The 20512-nt window shown below is 45.0% G+C and overlaps 1 protein-coding gene across 2 annotated transcripts in view; it reads right to left on the bottom strand.

Annotated features, from left to right (window-relative positions):
- The window catches only part of EMB2729 (Alpha amylase family protein), a 140803-nt gene extending 122203 nt beyond the window's left edge, over positions 1–18600 (bottom strand). The window contains exon 1 of one of the 2 annotated variants that reach the window (XR_015694337.1): positions 18123–18600. Coding sequence is in view for 1 of the 2 variants with exons in the window: in XM_087696955.1 (XP_087553081.1) it covers positions 18123–18442 (320 nt within the window). In the remaining variant the exon portion in view is untranslated. The remainder of the gene's footprint in view (positions 1–18122) is intronic. The other variant, XM_087696955.1, reaches the window with a different exon arrangement.
- Positions 18601–20512: the final 1912 nt, after the last annotated feature.

Below are 20512 nucleotides of genomic sequence, written 5' to 3'. Positions count from 1 at the left end.
CTTCTGTCCACTCCGGTGCAAGGTACTTTAGATTCGTCTTTTGTTCCTTCATTTTTTACCTCCTCTGCTTTGCAATATACTAGTAGAAATCATGAGGAAGATAGAGTACAATCAATTGACTACAGAAAAGGTTCTCGAGGACCAATTCTTGTATGTTAACACATGTCGTGGGGATTATAAGAAAGCAAGTATCTCTTCTTTTAACCTTCCTTCCTTTTAGTTTATTTCTCAAAATCAAAATGAATTTGGTGTTCCTATTTCTACATTGCACGGTGCATCATCATCATCATCATTTCATTTTCAATCATTAAATGGTAAAATGAACAAAATACATCTACACCTTTCACACCACAAATTCAAAACCCACCCATCCCACCACATTCTTCCATTGCTTCTCCACTTCCCTTCACACCATTTACATTCCCTTATCCTTTCCTCCATCGGGTGGTGTTCCACCTACTTCTCACACACTTTCTAGATTATTGCAGCGTGGAGTTTGGGTTAGACCCATACTGCTACCGCTCAGCCATCTCAGTCGACAACGTTCTCAACTCCAGAGGGCTTGTCTGACTGGTCTGCAGAGGCCCACATTGTCTCCATAGAGACAAAAGATGCGGGTCTCGTCCACATCTATGAGTTGCCTCCTGACAAGGTTACCACAGAGGCGCTCTCGTCATAGCCGAGCACTTCAACTCCTATTTGGATTGTGGACAATGGAGCTACACATCATATGACTCCTATAGAGGACATTTTTTGTACCGAATCCCCTGCAGCTGGGCGGGTCCACATAGGAAACAACTCCTCAATCAAGATTCAGGCTCAAGGTAGCGTCAGTTTTGCCCATTGACAAGGGTGCGGATCTGGTTTCACTAGACAATGTATACCATGTCCCTCATCTTGGGGTGAACTTGTTATCTGTTCAGCAGCTTTGCCAGTTGGGGCGAGCAATTTTCTTTACAGTGACCACAATCTAGATCCTTGACTCTTAGACTGGTTTAGTTATTGCTCACGGTGAGGCACAGCCTAATGGCCTTTACCACATGACTCACTTTCTGACCAAGCCGACAATCGAGGGCTCCATATTCCACAGCTTCCAGGCATTAGCCACATCTCGAGAGCCTACGAACAATGAGCGTCTTTGGCACTTTCGCTTAGGGCATATTGGTTATGACTCTCTTAATGAGTTATCCCGCCGTCAACAACTGTTTGAGGGCATTCCCCTGTCAGAGTGCAGCGGTGCGGAAGCGTAGGACTGAGAGAGAGAGAACGCAGAGAGAAAAGGGAGAGAAAGAGACAGTGTACAATGAAGATCTGCTGTATAAAGAATGCTGAATACAAAGATATACACGGGCACAGTGCGCTGGACTGCGTGTCTCCACCTCGACGATGTGACCTGCTGTCCACCTCGAAGTCTGCACTGTCTGCTGTCTGAAATCTGTGAACAGAGACAGAAATCTGCACGGCAACGGTCTGTAATCTGCGACAGAGAATAGTGGCCAGACTGCTGAAAACGTCAGCAATAAATAGGCGAAAAACCACCTAGAACGGGGCGCCAAAATAGGGCGCAGCCTGGAATAAATCTGCAGCAGGCAGTCGGACTGCCACGTGGCAGTCCGATTGCTGCTGGTCCGACTGCAGCAGTCCGACTGGACTGCACCAGGCTGAAACCTGCCTGGCTGTGATCTCTCTAACACCCCCTCTCAGAGCCTGGGCAGGGCAGAAGCCTGAGGGATCTGGAATGTTGCCGAAGTAGAGCCTGAGGAAGCGCCTTCGTAAACAAATCCGCAAGATTGTCCTCCGTCTTGCAATACTCCACAGTGATGGTCTCATCCAGAAGCTTTTCTCGAATGAAGTGGTACTGAATCTCAATGTGCTTCGTCCGGGCATGAAAAACAGGGTTCCTTGCCAAGGCAATGCAACTCTCATTGTCACATCGCAGCAATGTAGGACGAGTCTGGGGGCACCCAAGCTCCTCCAACAATCTCCGAAGCCACACAACCTCGCATGTGGTGGAAGATGCGGCCCGATACTCCGCCTCAGTAGACGAAAGGGCTACCGTGGGCTGCTTCTTGCTACTCCATGAAATAACACCTGCACCCAAAGTAAAGCAGTAACCTGTTGTAGACCGCCTGTGGTCCACGTCACCGGCCCAATCCGAGTCGCTCCAACCTGCAAGTACAAGATCTGACCCATCTGTCCCTGCGGGGTAATGAATCCCCAAATCAGACGTCCCCCTTAGATACCGAAGTATCCTCTGAGCAACCTGCCAATGCACCGTCTTAGGTTCACTCATGAACCCTGCCAAGAGCCCAACAGCAAAACATAGATCAACCCTCGTGTTGAGAAGCCAAATCAAGGACCCTATCAACTGTCGATAGCGGGAAGCATCCACCAAAGGAGAAGCTGAGTGGGAAGTGGCCTTCCAGTTCGGATCCATAGGAGTAGAGAGGGCCCGAGAATCTTCCATCTCAAAAGTCACCAAGAGCTCCTGTACATATCTCTGTTGGGAGAGAAAGATCCCCCTCTGAGACTGATAAATCTCATGGCCTAAAAAGAAATGGAGTAGCCCCAAATCCGTCATCTCGAACGTCCGATGTAAAGCTGACTTTGTCTCCTGGACCTGCTGTGCATCATCACCTGTGACAATCAAATCATCAACATATAATACAAACAGCACACAACCATCCTCGGAAGTGTGAACATATAGCTGCGGATCGGCCTTGGACCGCCGATATCCCAACTGAGTCTGGAGGAACGAATCAATCTTCTCGTTCCAAGCTCGCGGGGCCTGCTTGAGACCATACAGGGCCTTCTTCAACCTGTAGACTTTCCCATCTGAAGAACCAAAGCCAGGAGGCTGCTCAACGTAGATCTCCTCCTTCAAATCACCATTCAGGAAGGCCGACTTCACATCCAGCTGATAAACAGGCCATCTCCTATGGCCAGCCAAAGCAAGAACAGCTCTAATGGTTGCCATACGAGCTGTAGGGGCAAAGGTGTCATGACAGTCAATCCCTGGGCGCTGGGCAAAACCCTTAGCAACAAGGCGAGCCTTGTGCTTATCCAAAGTACCATCACTGAGATATTTGGTCTTGAAGACCCACTTGACTCCAATCACCTTCTTCTTCGGGGGGCGTGGCACAAGTGACCAAGTGTCATTCCTCTCAATAGCCTCCAACTCAGCTTCCATAGCTTTCTTCCATGGGGCGGACTGTAAAGCCTCCTTCACGGAGGTGGGCTCTCGATCCTGCATAACTCGGGACATCAAACAATAATTGGAGCAAACAAGCTCCGAAGAATGCGCCTGGTGCCTCCGTGACCGCCGTGGACCATCCTGCGGTCCCCACTCCTCAGGAACCCCCTCGATCCCTGAATCACGGAGTGTGTCACGGGCCCAGCGAGGAGGAGGCCGAACCTCCCCTCGTCGTTCTCCATCAGTAGAAGACTCTGGAATGTCCACCGGTGGTAACTCCTCAGAAGGATCCGGTGGAATAGTAGACTCTGTGTCAGAAACAGAATCATAATCAAACGGCACAGGCTCCAGTGGAACTGTAGAAGGAGCCAAACTCTCCCCTAGATCTCCAAGAACGGGATGCTCCTCACCCGTTGAAGAAGCCGGAACCTCCACAAACCGCACATCACGGCTAGTATATACATCCCGCTTGACGGGATCATACAGTCGGTAGCCTTGGGACTGGGAGCTGTAGCCAACAAATACCTGTTTTCGGGAAGCCGCTTCAAATTTGTCACGGTGAGCCTTGGGAATGTGAACATAGGCATCACACCCAAAGACCCGAAAGTAAGAAACATCTGGCTTCGTCCCAAAATAAGCCTCAAATGGAGTCATCCCTTCCACGGCCGAAGTAGGGGATCGATTAAGGATGTGGACTGCAGTAGCCACAACCTCGGCCCACAGAACTGGAGGGGTCTGTCGGTGCTCCATCATGGTGCGCGCCATCTCGATCACACTGCGGTTCTTCCGTTCTAGAATACCATTTTCTTGAGGAGTATTGGTATTGGCAAACTCCTGGTGAATTCCTCTATCTGCACAAAACCGAGCAAATTCATTAGACACAAATTCACCTCCCTTGTCGGATCGCAAGGTCTTCAACTTCCGGCCTGATCGGTTCTCCTCAAAGAGAAGCCAATCCTTGAAGTGCGAGAAAGCTTCTGACTTTAGTGCCAAAAAATAGGCCCATGTCATCCTGCTGTAGTCATCCACGATCAGCATGAAGTACGAGCTCCCACGCAGGGACTCATTCCTCATAGGGCCACATAGATCCGTAGATACTAGCTCCATCGGTGAAGTAGACCGCCGCGAAGCTGTGTGGGGAATGGCATCCCGATGCTGCTTCCCCCGTATGCAGGAGACACATGGCTGCTGGCTCACCACTATATCCGGCAACCCTCGAACAAGCTGTCCACGTGACGCCTTCCGAAGATAGTCATAGTTCAGGTGACCAAACCGAGCATGCCATAATTCAAACTGTGACTGTGAGGTAAGAAGAAGAGAAGAGAGGGCAGTGGAAGACTTCAGTTTGTAAATGCCGTTCTCCTCATATCCAAATGATAGAACCTTCCTCGATTCAGGATCAAGGACTCGCACAGTAGAACTGTCAAATTCCACCAAAAGACCAAGGGAGCAAATCTTATGAACTGAAAGGAGATGGTACCCCAATCCTGGTACATGCAAAACCTCTGAGGTATGGGTGCCACCTCGTCCATCCGGAATAAGCTGCATCTTACCCCGACCTGCAATAGAAACTGAAGAGCTGTCTCCAATGAGAACCTGCCCACGCGAAGGTCGCAGCTGGGCAACACCATCTGATGAAGGAGTCATGTGCCGTGAGGCACCACTATCAATAATCCACTCTCGAGATTGGGGAGCCGCCATCGTAGCATCAGAAGCATTCGGTGAAGCGTCCTCAATGACAACTAAATGTAGAAATGCAGCTGATGAGGGTGCAGCCACCGCTCCAGAATCCTTGGTTTCCTTCTTCTTGGTGTCCTTCGAGTCTTTGTCATGGCAATCCTTCTTCCAATGGCCAGTCTTTCCACAAATATGGCATGTGGAGTCTTTGTCCTTGTCCTTCTCCTTGTCCTTCTTGGACTTGTTATCCCCCTTCTTCTTCTTTTGGTCCTTCCCCTTCTTCTGAGAGGCTTGACCTGTCAACGCCTCCGTCTTGGAAGCATTATGTCCCTTTAACTGTTCCTCTTGGTCCAAGACCATAGGAACCAACTCTTCCCACCGAAAGAGTAGACTCTCGCCCCGAAGCAATAAGGGCAGAGTAGAATGTACCGAATCGTGGCGGCAACTGGGACAAGAGTGTAATCGCCATGTCTTCGGAGGAAATTGGCTTCCCCGCATTCTGAATCTGCATCTGTAGCTGCCTTAGCTTGTTAATGTGTTCCCTTAGCGAAGAAGACTTATTGACGGACAAGGTCCGCATCTGTACCTCCAAAGAAACCCTCTTCATCAAGGTCATCCGATTGTACATTTGATCAAGCTCCAGCCATATCTCACGAGCCACCGTCAAGTGCTCGATGTGAGCGATCACGGCTGTAGTGCATGATAGAAAGAGAAAGGATCGAATCCTGGCATTCAGTTTGTCCCAATGAGACTGGGCCCTGGCCAACTCCGCACAAGCATCGGAAGAGAGTTTGGACTCATCTCTTACCGAAGGCCGGTCAATATCTTCCTGTACCAACTCCGCCAAGTCATAGGACTCCAGAATGGCCAACATCATAACGCGTCAAATGCGGTAGTTGTCGCCGTCGAGCTTCTGATCTGTAGGAAGAGCCGGTAGGACAGGCACCTTCCGGTCCATAATCGCCTGGAACTCCAAGTCCATCTCTGTAGACATCTTCACCTGCAATGCCTTCTCAAACGCAAAAGCAGCCCCCTCTGACTGGATAAACTCAGCCTGCTAAGGCTCTTCCGCGTCCCAAAGCTTCTTCACCCGCCGGAGGCGATGAAAAAGCAAAACCTGCACTTTTAGGTTGAAAACTCAAACTTTCTCCGCGTAAAACAGCAGTAAACAGCAGCAAATCCACCACCTGTACTCCTTTCCTGTGCGCCCACACTCGTTTTAGCCTTGTTTCAAGGCGCAGCCCTCCTGTCTGCCCTTAAACGCAAAAAAACGCAAATTTGTGTCGCGATGGAAACTCGACTTTAGGTTGATTCTGCGCTCAGTCAGCCCTCAAACACTGCTCTGATACCATGTCAGAGTGCAGCGGTGCGGAAGCGTAGGACTGAGAGAGAGAGAACGCAGAGAGAAAAGAGAGAGAAAGAGACAGTGTACAATGAAGATCTGCTGTATAAAGAATGCTGAATACAAAGATATACACGGGCGCAGTGCGCTGGACTGCGTGTCTCCACCTCGACGATGCGACCTGCTGTCCACCTCGAAGTCTGCTGCAGTCTGCACTGTCTGCTGTCTGAAATCTGTGAACAGAGACAGAAATCTGCACGGCAACGGTCTGTAATCTGCGACAGAGAATAGTGGCCAGACTGCTGAAAACGTCAGCAATAAATAGGCGAAAAACCACCTAGAACGGGGCGCCAAAATAGGGCGCAGCCTGGAATAAATCTGCAGCAGGCAGTCGGACTGCCACGTGGCAGTCCGACTGCTGCTGGTCCGACTGCAGCAGTCCGACTGGACTGCACCAGGCTGAAACCTGCCTGGCTGTGATCTCTCTAACATCCCCATCTAAAACTAGCTCACGATGTCTGTAAAGCTTGTTAGCTCGCAAAGTAGCACCGTACCCCATTCCCTCAGCAATCCACACATCGTGTTGAGGAGCCTCTTAGATTGATTCATGTTGATCTTTGTGGGCCGACATCCACTACCACTTCGAATGGCGCGCTGTACTTCTTTTTTATTGTGGATGATCATTCTAGATCATAGAAACAGGAAATGGTAGGAAGAGCCCCCTGGCACACTAAATCGCCATCCTCGACATGAAGCCGTCATGGGACGCATTCCAAATCTATGGAGCATTCCCTGTTCTGTTTCGAACAAGGAGTACGTTCCCTGTCTGAAACGGAACAGGGAATGCCACGTGGCATCCCACTTACATTCAGCCCACATGCTGCTCTTGACCTGCACATTCCCGCCCGCCTCTCTCCTGTCTGCACGATGCACGCCCCCCTCCCCTCCGCCTCTTGTTCCATTTGTCCATTCCGTCAACGGCTAGTGCTCCCATCCGTGGGGCCAGCCGCAAGTCCCCCCATCTCCTCCTACTTCTCCCTTCTCTTCCTTCTTCTCCTCTTCTCTTGAGTCTTCCTTCTTCTCCAAGTTCCAAGTTCTCCATTCTTCTCCTCTTCTCTTTTTCCTTCTCCCTTCTCTCCTTTTTCCTTCTCTCTTAACTCTTGACTCTTGAGTCTTCTCCCTTCTCTCGAGACTCGAGTTCTCACTTCTCTCAAGCCATTTTTATTTCAATTTTCAGTCTAAAATGGCTTCATCTTCCCGCCTCGCTCGTCGGGCTAGTGGTCGAGGAAGAAGGTCTGATGATTGGTCATGGTGGGAAGAAGTAAATGCTAACCGCCCATTGAGTGGTGGAAGATCTCGACCATGGGCTTGCAAGCTATGTCTAGAGCAAGATCAATATTAGGAAGTGCTACCTCCGCACCTACTACAGGCATTGCATCGGCTATGGCATTAACAACGCCACATGTTGCATGCAGACAGAGCACACTTGATGCTAGTTGGGATCCCAAGAAGAAGAAAAAGGTGGATACATCAATGGCACGTTTTTTTTATCATGACCACATTCAATTTCGTGTAGCCAAGTTGAAGTATTTTAAATCGATGTGCAAGAAGATTGGTGAGTATGGCCCTTCATATGTACCTCCATCATTAGAGACCTTACACACCACTTTGCTTGACAAGGAAAAGCGCCTTGTTGAGCAAGCAGCAATGACTAGAAAGAGTCTATGGGCTAAAATGGGAGTTTCCTTGATTGTTGATGGCTGGAGTGATACACACAAGCGATCCATTCATGGTATGGTTGCTTATTCTCGTGGGGAAATGTATTTCATATCTTCACATGATGCATCGGGGACAGGAAAGCCAACAAATGTACTTGCAGCAAAGTGGGTTACAAGTGTTGAGCTTATTGGCCCAAAGCATGTTGTGGGATTTGTTGCAGATGGAGAGCCTGCAAATAGGCCAACATGTGCTATTATCCAAGGATATTATCCGCATATCACAGCTTCATATTATATGGCTCATTGCTTGAACAACCTACCAAAGGATATTGGTAACCTGTCATGGATTGCACCTGTCAAAGAGCAAGGAGCTCAAATGGTTAGCTTTGTTTTGAATCACCAATTTCTTTGCCATCAGTTCTCTTTGCGGTCGAAGAAGACACTTTTAAAATACTCTAATACCAGATTTGCCTTTAACTTCTTGATGCTAGGCAGATAAAGAGAATGCAGTGGTGCCTTGAGGCAGTTATTTCTTAGTGATGAGTTCACCTCATCAACATTGGCAGATACTCCTACAGGTATCTTATGCTTGGAGAAAGCAAATAACTCCACTTTTTGGGATGATCTAAAGCGGATAGATGCTATGATATCACTTATTAAGCATTTATTGAGAGTTATGGATACTATGCAACCTTGCATTGGCAAGGTATATGAGGCTATGGATAGGCTGAATGAAAAGCTGCAAGAGTTGGCACCAAATGATGAGGCATATGAGAAGATACGCCATTTAGTTGTGACGAGGTGGAACTCCTATAGCTCACCCATGCATGCAGGTACATTTGTTGTAGATCTTGAGTTTCAAGGCAAGGGTGAGGAGAATGACACTAAGGTTATGGATGCATAGAGACTTATATCGTCTCGTCTAGTTCCTGATCATGGCACTAGAGAAAAATCAAAGACCAGCTTTCATGTTATAGGACCTTTCGGGGTTCTTTTGGTTGTGGGGATACATAGGAGGATCATAGTAAGATTGGGGCAGCTTTGTGGTGGAAGGACTATGGTTCGGATGGTCCTAAGTTGCAGCAACTAGCCATCTATATTTTGAGTCAGTCAGCTAGCTCCTCTTATTTGGAGCAATTGTGGAGTACATATGCTCACATTGCTTCAAAGAAAAGGAATCGCCTTGGTGTGGAGAGGGCAAACGATCTAGTATTCGTTAGTGCTAATTTGAGGATGTTATGTAACAGTATGACAACAAAGCCCCATCCATTCACAGAGTGGAAGATGCAACAAGAAGAGGAGACACATGCTGATGTTGAGGGAGATGCAGCAATTCATGGTACACATGATGAAGCCGGCACTTCAGGAGTAGCTAGAGTAGCCTCAAATCATGATGATGATCTTTGATTTAGTTTACTATCATGAGTCTCATGATACATGACACATGTACATTGTATATGATATTATGATCATTGATGACAATGTGACACTTGGGCTATTGTGCCAAGCCGACATTATATTTGTACTTGCAGTCTTGTAGTTGCCCTTTGGGCTATTTTGACATGCCGCATTTTGCTTTAGTCTAAAGATTAGACTTTATATTTATAGTCTTTTTTGGGGCAATGAGCATGTTCTTTCCAAGATTAGACTTCATATTTGTAATCTTTTAAGTTTTTTGGCAATGGGACCATGGGCATGTTCTTTCAGCTTAGACTTTAAAGTTTAGTTCATTATTCATCGTTTTATCATTTATGGCATATGTATTATGCATTTTATAATTGAATAGCTTACCTCTTGAGCCTTGTAAGTTGTAATTCAATTTCTAATGAGTAGTTTTAGAATGATGCATGATATCTTAAAGTTAAAACTTAAAATGACTTGTCCTTGTGGATTATATACCTTGGTTTTAACACTCCATAGTCCACATGGATTATGAGTGAAATATTAAATTTTTTTCATGAATTTTAATTTTTCAAATGTCATTCCCGTTCCCACGTCCCTGTTTCCTAGGTTTGGCATTCCCATCACCGTCCTCGCCCCCGTTCCCCGTTCCCATTCCCCGTTTCATGTTTCTATGTTCTAGATACATATGGGTGTACTTCCTCACTCATAGGATGGATGCTTTCACATAATTTTCCGATTGGGTCTTGCCGGTTCATAACCAGACCAAACGTCGTGTTGGTTGCATGAGGAGTGATAACAGTGGTGAGTTTATCCCCCACAAGTTTTTCGAGTTTCTACTGACGCATGGCATCTCTCACCAACTCACCTCTACTAACTCCCCCTCTCAAAATGGAGTCAGAGAGCGTAGGAACCACACAATCATGGAAATGGCACGCTCTATTCTATTCGTAGCAGAGCTTCGTGAGCGCCTTTGAGCCGAGGCTGTTAACACTTCAGTGTACATCCTCAACCGATGCCCAACTGTGGCTCTTCTTCAGAAGACCCCGTATGGGGCATTTTTTGGCTCTCAATGTGTCATTTCCCACTTCAGTGTCTTCGAGTGTCATGCCGACACACACACGCCAAATGATAAGATAGGAAAGCTCACTCCTCGAGCTAATCTCCTTATTTTAGTTAGATATTCCTCTAAAGTGAAAACCTATCATTTGTTTGACCCTCGGACAAACAAGGTAATCGTTAAGAGGGACGTCGTTTTTTACAAGAGGCACATCGTGCAATCCTCTATACCAAATTCCGCTCCTATTCCTCCTTCCACATCATTGGAGATCGTGCCTACTGCGCTTGGTCTACTTCCTACTCCTGACATTACTACAAATTCTTCATCTCCCAGGTCCCCCTCCGCAAGACCCGTTACCTCACTAGTACCAACAAACCATGTGGAATTCAGGGATCCTACCACCCAATTCCACTCCGGAGGGCTCTAGAAGATCTACCCAGTTTGCTCCTCAAGCTTCATTTGCGTTGCCGTTTACAGCCGATTATATAGCGCATTCTGAGCCGGATACATGGCAAGAGGCTCTTCAGCACCCTCAATGGCGAGAGGCCATGGAGAAGGAGCTAGAGAGTATTAACCAAAATGAGACTTGAAAATTAGTGGATTATCCAAGCCACAAGAAAGTCATCGGGACAAAGTGGATTTTCAGGACCAAGCTAAAAGCTTATGGGACTTTAGATAAGTACAAGGCTCGACTTGTTGTGTAAGGGTTTCAACAAACGCATAGCATTGATTATGAAGAGACCTTTGCTCCTACTACACGGTTGGCATCTTTCCGATTGCTTCTCGCACTAGCCACTTATCACGGTTGGCTGATATATCAGATGGATGTCAAGAGTACCTTCCTAAATGGTTATTTAGAGGAGGAAGTCTATGTGGAGCAGCCACTGGGCTTTCCTTTAGGGAACCCGAGGAATAACTTGTAGAAAGCTCTTTATGGGTTGAAGCAAGCACTGCAATCTTGGTTCCATAGGATGGATGAGTTCTTATGGACTCATGGATACCATTCTACCCTTTATGACCCGAACTTATATGTTCCATCTACTGCATAGGGGATCAGTTATTTCCTAATATACGTTGACGACTTACTCATCACAGGGGCAAAGCTTAGTGCTACTTTTGAGATGGCAGACCTTGGTTTGTTGTCTTGTTTTTTGGGGATGGACATAGTTTCTTTTGGGGGATGTATTTTTGTGTCACAGCAGAAGTATACACTTCAGCTAGTGAAACAACACACTTGGGATCAGCCACGGCCAGTGGCCATGCCTCTTGATCCTATTGTCCACTTGTTGAAGGATATCCTAGGACAGCCCTTCGATGTATATATCTATCACTCTATTGTAGGAAAACTTCTTTGGTTAATTCACACTAAGCGAGATTTAGCTTACTCAGTTAGCATACTCAATCAGCATTTCATAGCACCTAGGATATCACATTGGATTGCATGTCTTCGTGTGTTGTGTTGTTTACAGTGTACTTTTCTTATGGCCTGACATATGGTTTTGGTTTATGTTTGCGGGGGTACACTGATTCTGATTGGGTAGGAGATCCCGACACTCGGCGTTCTCATGGCAGCTACCTCTTTACCTTGGGCACAACTCCCATTTCTTGGTCAAGTCGTAGCAGGAGACGGTGGCAGCTTCCAAGAGCCAAGGCTAAGTACCGAGCTCTCTTCAATGGCACCACCGAGGCCATCTACCTGAGGAGTTTACTGGCAGCACTTCATTTCCCATGCGACTCTTCCACTGTTGTCTACTGCGACAACCAAAGTGTCATTGCCCTTACAGGCAATCCGATCATTACACCATGGACACGGCATGTGGGAGTCCACTTCCATTTTTCCAAAGAGCATGTTGAGCTAGCACTATCCGCCTAGAGTTTGTGCCTACATCCGACAATTTTGCAAATATTTTGACCAAAGCGGTCAACCGGCTGGTTCTTCAGTACTTGTTACCCAAGATCGGTTTGGGTACACTCTCCCCTACTTCTTCACCTTGACGAGGAGAGGGTGCTTCCCTCTTGCTTTCCCTTCCAATTTGAGAGGATGCCCTCCATTCAAGAAACAATCTCGTTTTTGTAGATTTCAAGTGTTTCAGCTTGCTACCCACACCCCATTCACAGAGGACATCTCAACCGAAGCTGTCCATTGCTGTCTACACCAGTTGGCGCCTAAATTTCAGCCCTCTTCTTGCAGTTTGGAGCTGATCCCATCATCCCAGCCAAGCAATTGTTGTTCCTGCACAAACCTACTGCAGTACTACCTGCCACATCATCTGCAACCTGCATTTGGCAACTTTCTCTCTCCTCCACCTGCCGCACAGCTTCTGCAGGCTATCGCCAGGCTGTCCAGCCTGTGTTGTTTCAGCTTGCTGCCCACACCCCATTCACAGAGGATATCTCAACCGAAGCTGTCCATTGCTGTCTACATCAGTTGGCGCCTCATTTTCAGCCCTCTTCTTGCAGTTTGGAGCTAATCCCATCATCCCAGCTAGGCAATTGCTGTTCCTGCACAGACCTACCGCAGTACTACCTGCCACGTCATCTGCAACCTGCATTTGGCAGTTTTCTCTCGCCTCCACCTGTCACACAACTTCTGCAGGCTGTCGCCAGGCTGTCCAGCCTGTGTTTGGCAATTTTCTCTCTCCTGCAAGCTGTCCTGCCTGCGTTGTTAGTCTTTCTCTCTCCTGCAGGCTGTCTTGCCTGCATTTTTCGTCTTTCTCTCTCCTGCAGTCTGCGTTTTTAGTATTTCTCTCTCCTCACTACTGTCTACATCAGATCTAGCTTCTCACTGCTACATTTGCTGGTGTTCAACATCCGGAGGCTGCCTTGTTGCGATTCAGGATCCGTTCAGAGTACGACACACTCTCTAGCTCGTTACCCCTGCCCTAATCCTTGAGATACAGGAGTTCGAGGTTCAGTATTCATTCACTGCATAGTGTGTTTGTTGCATGAGCATTGCATATTCGGCAATTATATCACTTCAATTATTTTCTATGTTCATTGTCTTTGAGTTACCCTAACCCTAACTGAGTTCTTTTATCAATCTATGCTTTGTCGTACGATTGTTATTTGTGTTTCTATGTCAGAGTATTTCTTTACACCAAGAAGCAGGCGACAACTAGTAGATGACCTCAGCAACAAGCTGGATGAAGATGATCAGCAACTAAGGCAAAACACAAACTATGTGAACCTCTAGGATGTAGTGACAACTGAGGATGGCCATTCCAAAAGCTAGAGATGACAATGGTAGCAAACTAAAGTGAAACTCAGACTTAAGGAGCTGATTGACCAACGAGCGCCGACTAAGGATCACCATGGCAACAACTAGAGTGGAGCTGATGTAGACAAGGGGGCACCTGATGGATGGGGGGCGCCAACTAATGGTAGAGTGGGATTGACAAAAAGTGGCACAGAGATAAACTGAAGGGATTGACGAGGATGGCACAGGGATAAACTAGGTTAACCTACTAAACATGGGATACAAGTGAACTAGTACACTCTCTATTTATAGATGAGGAACCATAGCCACATGGAACGGCTAATGGAAAACGATAATGGAAAAGGGGAACACGATTGGAATGGGAAGGCCCCATTTGGGGAACGAGGGGAACGGGAAATTGACAAATAGATCATATTTAGAATTTTTTAAACAATTCTAAATTAAACAACTTCACAAGTATTCAAAGACACTCTAAAAGCACACTTTAAACATCATATTGCATGAATGGAGCAAGTTATATTAAGACCAATCAATGTTGCAAAAAAGACTTGAGTACACAGTACACACAACCAAAAAAGTTGAAACTCTAATTATTAAACTTTAAAGACAGAAGAGCTCTATTTTATAAATTTTTGAACAATGAGTGACATATCATAGCATCATGAAAGAGCCAAGGCCCAAGTGGCAAGGACAATAGTACATACAAAAAAGTTGAGAGTCAAGATTTGAGACTCATGAATCATAACTGAGAACTCAAAATGAAAACAAACTGATGTACTAAGGAGTGAGTATTCAATAAACTATCAAAAAGATACATTATGCTAGACTCTAGTACATCAAAAAGATATATCATATATCATACTCGCACCAACACCAAAGGAAAGGGATCGAAAAAATCACCCATCCCACCCAACAAAAAAAGAACTGCTCGGACAGCCATTCCCCACATGAAACCGCCAGCTTGGAACGTTGTGGAATGGGGGGCAGGGAACACTGGAACGGCCATTCCCAACATAGAACAGCCAGCTTGGAACATTCCAAGCTTGGAATATTGTGAAACGGGAGGCAAGGAACATTCCTTTCCGATTAAATGTGTTTCTCATCCTTGCCCATTAGGGAACCACGTTCCGACGTTCCAAGGCCCCATTCCATCCATTCCATGTTGCTATGTGAGAAACCAACCAAAAAAGAGGAGTTTGTTATGGGACACTAAAATACAAGGAGTACATTTGAGTTTTGGGACTATCTAATGAGCTAATGAAGGTTTAATGTGGAATGCACCTTTTCTAGCTTAACAGAGGTGAGTTGAGAGGGGTGTCCAAGACGCCATGAGTGGCTCCAAGCGTGAGTTATACTTGAGACAAAACTCAAAATGCAACAGCAAAAATCCATCGGGGCTGATGATAGGTAGACAGCAAAGGAGGGAGTGAAATGCAATCCTCTGAGCAACAAGATGTCATTGAGGACTCCTGGCAGCAAGTGCAAGGCTGATTGGCTGACTGAAAGCATAGATCCACTAGCAGCAAAAAGTGATGACAACAATGACATCAGCTGGCTGTCCTCTCTGGAAGGTGAAAACGCAGGCTGCCCAAGAGAACCTAGGCAGCAATAATCACAAGAGCAGGGGCAGCAGCTGGCAACGCTCCAACAGGGCTGGCAACAATGGCAGCAAGATGGGAAGCAGCTAGAACAGCTGGGTGGGACCTCCACTAGGGCTAGCAATGACCTCCAAAGGCAGGAAATGGCAGCAAAGGGCTGGACAGGAGGGTGGCACTCTAGAAGAGCAGGGCAGCACCCCAAGGTATGGGCAAGCAGGGAACCGAAGAGTATTTATGGCTGAAAGAGGAAGAATCAAGGATGTAACTAGATGCCCAATGCCCACAACATACCCTCTTGTAGAGGATTTTTGCATATTTGTCCTACTATCCAAAATAAAAGCCTTTTATCATAAACAAACCTTTCTAGGGCTGTCAATCACAAGTAAAGTTAAAATTTAATGCACGATAATTTAGTGTTAATTCTAAGAGGGCTGGGTGAGACATGAGGTAATGATGAGGTAAAACTGTCATGGGCCTAATCAATGGTCACTGCTGCGAATGGGAATCCCAATCAACCACTCTTTGACAAGGTAAAAGCAATGTATGCTTACACAAAGCAACTCATTTTACAAAAATATCCTCAGTATGCTGCACAATCGCCATGCCCAGAAAATGTGAGAAAGACCAAAATCAATTGTTTCAAAGGTGGAGCTAGCCTAGGACTTTAACATCGTACAAAGGCACTTTAACAAACCACCTCTAAAGTAGATCATATGTAAAGGTTACAAGGGAAAGAATGCAAATCATGCTCCTTAAGGAAGTTGTCCATTCTTTAAAAACCAAGAACAAGGAGCTTGCTTCAAACCATAAAAAGCTTTATCCAAGCAAAGGATCTTGTCCTCATGGCCCACACAAACCACCTCATCCAAGTAACCCTTCGAGGCACTCTTGACATCATCTAATATATTGGCCAACCACGACAAGCAGCCAAAGCAAGTAAAAGTCCAAATGACGTCAAACGTATAATAGGAGCTAAGGTATTGTCAATATCAATGCGTTTGTCAAAGCCATTGAACCACTAAGAGAGCCTTATACTTAACCAACGTCCCATCTACTTTGAACTTTGTGCACAAAACACACTTCATGCAAATGACTTTCTTGTGACTAGGACAATCCACCATGTCAAAGTCCCAATACAATCAATCCTTTGAAGCTCTTTCTTCATGGCAATATGCGGGATACTTGAGGGCTTCCTACCAATAACCAAATGTTCGTCTTAGAGTGCACTACATAATTTGCATAAAGACAAATGCAAATGATGCAGTAACTATGAGCCTAGCAAAGCATGTATGACCATCTTGGATAGAGTCCAAAAGGAAGGAACCTCGAATCCCACATAGTTTGCTAGTCCAACAAGGTCATGCGTCTCATGAAGGTAGTCTATGAATAGAAGACTCTATAGGTGAGTAAACAGCAAGAAGTAAATTTGATTCACTAGGCACAAGAGAGGGAGAATTGTCAAATATAGGCTCATGAGTATGCAATATGTCCCTCTCATCAAATACAATATCCCTCCTAGACAAGATCTTGTTAACCCAAGGATCAAACAAACAACAAGTACTACCTTCAGAGAAACAGCCCGAAATTATATGAAGCTTCAATCGAGGCAGGAGCTTTCCTCTTCTCCTCTAGTGTGTTTGTGTATATGCATATAAACGAATGCCTAAGTTTCTCATCATTAATTGGTGCTTTAGCTGTAGCTAAGTCACGTATCTGATAGAAGTTCGAAGCCTCAGCAATGCGATGTGATAGAAACTATGACATCAGATAGAGGCCATTAGCTTGTACTTAGCTTGAGTGATTACTAGACCCATCTGGGATCTCAACCATGGTCTAAGTGAATCACTCAATTCACCAAGGCTATCACTTCCTTTGAACACGCATTTGGACATACACACGTCTGCCATCAGAACTATGAAACGAAACTCTTGCATACTCAATAACTCTAGAGATGCCACCTAAAACCTGCCTTAGAAATTCTATCCTTGGAAGTTCCCACTGTAATTCCAGCTTGCCCGCAGAAGCCAAGCATGCTCATAGCAAAGGAGGAAAGGAAGGAAGATTTTGGGTTAACAAAATAGACAATGAACCATGAGAAGGGGTGGGAGAGCACTCTTGCTCGCACAAGAGCATCCATGCTCACCTATGACTTGGCAAGAACGAGCTCTTCCAGCTACCCTTGGGGCTGAACTCAAGGCCCAGTCACACTGGATACCCTTGAACTGAGAATATTACCCTTAGCAAAATAAATGTATTGCATTGAGCCTAGAACCACCATGTGTCCGAGCATGAACCAAATCCAACCACCGCGTAGACATTCTTCACAACATTGGGTAACAGTAGCAAGAGAAATCTGATTTGCTGCCTCAAGGAAGAGTATGGATTGAGCTGCACTCATAGACATCAGCTTCCCTCTTGATCCCCAACAGCGGAAGAAAGAAAGATTAGGCCAGTGAACACAAACAGGGCCCCAGGGCTTACAGATTATTGATAGAATTTTTGGACATTGACAATTTCGTGCATGATTGTTTGAAAAGTGAATTTGGTAGATCACAATTTGAGGTTTTCACTAAGTCGAAGCCAGCCGTTCGTTTATTGTAAATTGCAATTGTTTTCTTTGACGGGAGCTTTCTTGTTTATCTAGCCTTGCAATAGTCTGTTAGTTGCAATTGTATCTGAATTTGTATTTGTTCGCAGCCAGAGCCTGTCTATATGCATTTGCTGCCTAAATTTAAAGTCAAGAATCCGCGATCTAGTTTATGTATAATCTGCCAAGTCACCTTACAAGTGAGGACAAAGGATCGTGCAAATGTTGGAGCTTCTAATTAAGTAGACACCAGAGGATTAGACAAGCCCGGCATGTGCATTTCTTGGCCACGAGCTCAAATAAAGCTGCCAGTGAGCTTTCAAATTTACCTGTCTCTCAGAAACTGAGCAAATGCCTTGGTGGAAAGGTCCGTATCATTAAAGAATCCAGTCGGGTTGATTTTAGCTTCTTTCTTCCTGGTAGGTCTGCGTCTCCTGGTGCTGTCTGTATCCTGAGGAGCTTTCGTGGCAGAAGCCTGGGCGAAGCCTCTCCTCGCGCTACGAATATGGACACGGACAGGGAGCTTGGACGAAGCATGTGGGCAGGGCAAGTGTGGCTGGCCATGCACAAAGAAGGGACAAGCTTGAAAGGCGCATGGACAGGTGGTGGAGAGGGTAGGTTGCCTCGGCAGGGAGCAGAAATGAGCCATCAAAATGATGCTTTGAGACTGCTGTTGCCGTCTCCTTCTTCTTCCTCCTCCCCCCCCGTACCAGATATAAGCAGCTTGCCTTTTCCGGAACCTTCGGGCCTTGGTTGGCTCCTTAATCCGAAAGCATCCTTAAACCCAAACCCCTCGTCAAGGATACGTCGCCCTACTTTCAAAGCTCCTTTACATCGAAGCCAAATGTGCTAACCGATGTGTAGGGGAATTTATAAAACTAGAAATTCCCAAAATACCTCTCAATTTTTTCAACTTTACAAAAATAAAACTTTTTAGATTATTCATGATATTGTTTAAAATTTTGCCTAATCCATTCTTTTCCAAATCAAGCATCTTGTGAGTCTTTGATGTAAAGAAAATAGCCACAAATTAGCTCGTGAATAGCAGTACTTTGTTTATAATGCGGTTATACATGTGAGTTTAAAAAGTAACAACACTTTGCGACTTTGCCACAAAAGAGTTTAAATAGAACTAGCAAACCATAACCCAAAGAACAACTTCAAACACCCCTTGATTGCTTACATCCTAAAGACCATCAACACCGATCTTCTAAAAATATTTCAAAATGGCAAAAAGGTCCAATCCATTCTACCATTGACCCTTAGTAAAGATTGCTTCCAAGTGATTTTATCATGAAAACTAACCACATATAACCAAGCTTGAGTTTTCTTCCCAATTGCCCTTGAATTTCTACATTCCCAAAATAGATGAGAAACATATTTTCTTCCATTGTATGAAAAATGAAGCAAACATGAGGAACATGGACCCATCTACATAATCTAGCTTTGGTTGGGAGCTTCTTAACAACAACTCTCCACAAAAGGAAGTTAACTTTGAAAAAAGGAGTAGCACTCTTTCCATGGCCAAGGAAGACCAACAAGTATCTTTCTTCCAAAAATTATTAGCAGCAACAAGCCAGCTTACCATTATTGTTGCAAGATTTCAACTCAACTTTAGATGGGTGGTATCATTGATAATAGCATCAAAACCCAACAATAGATAATACCCTCAAAATCCAAGTAGAAACCTTTCAAAATCAATCATTGGGCGTAACCATAACCTAAGAAAAATTTATAAATACCACTTGATTTCTTACATCCTAAAGAGCTATCAACAAGAATCCTCTAGCAATATTCCCAAATGGCAAAAAGGTAAACTCTCTCTGACCCTTAATAGAGCTTATTTCCAAGCGATTTTATCATGAAAATCAACAAACATATAACAACATAGAAATTTCTTCTAGATTGCCCTCAAACTTCTACATTCCCTAAATAAATGGAAAATATTTTCTTCAATCAAATGATAAACGGAGCATACATGCAAAACAAGAGTCCATTTGCATAATCTATCTCAAATTGGGAGCTTCTTAGCATCAACTCTCCACAAGAAGTTAACCCTGACAAAAAGGAATAGTGCATCATCCTAAGAGAAGAGGGCCAAATCTCCTTGATCTTCCAAATGCTTGACATACCCATTGAGATTCTTTTTGTCCAAGGAAAAATCGAATTGTGATCTTCTCAATAGGAATCTAGTTCGAATGTTTAGAGTCATATAGATCATTCAAAACAAGAATCCTTTTTCTACAGATTGCAAGAGAACATTTCTAATGAAGGGTCCATCAATGATGAATGATTGAGCCAAATCAACAATTGTAGACTAGCATTACTTTTGACAAGATTACCTTTCTAATCATTTTTAAAATTGAATCGCTCCATGAATTTACAATCTAGGCATTCATAATACTATTTGTTGTTGAAGCCTATTTGATCTTAATTTTAAAAGGTTTGCACAAAAGGTTGTTGTGACTCCAAATTCTTAGTCATTTATAGTTGAAGTCAACTCATATGAAGTTGAGGGAGATGAGAGGGAGAGCTAAACCACAATTTGCCTTGCCAATTATTACTACTCCAATTCAATGGATGTCATTATTTCTTATTTTCTCTGAGCCACATTAAATCTCTATAAATCTTTTCAATCTCATCTCGAGAAGCCTTGCAAAAGGGAAAGTTGTCATGGATTGCAATACATGTTTTAGCAATGTCTACCTACTTAAGAATG

This window comes from Lygodium microphyllum, chromosome 17 (genome assembly GCF_053477565.2).
Source record: "Lygodium microphyllum isolate KBCC chromosome 17, Lygodium_microphyllum_v1.1.10, whole genome shotgun sequence".
Taxonomy (NCBI): Eukaryota; Viridiplantae; Streptophyta; class Polypodiopsida; order Schizaeales; family Lygodiaceae; genus Lygodium; species Lygodium microphyllum.
Note: the sequence above shows the minus strand (reverse complement) of the source record. Positions and strands in the feature narration are given on the sequence as shown.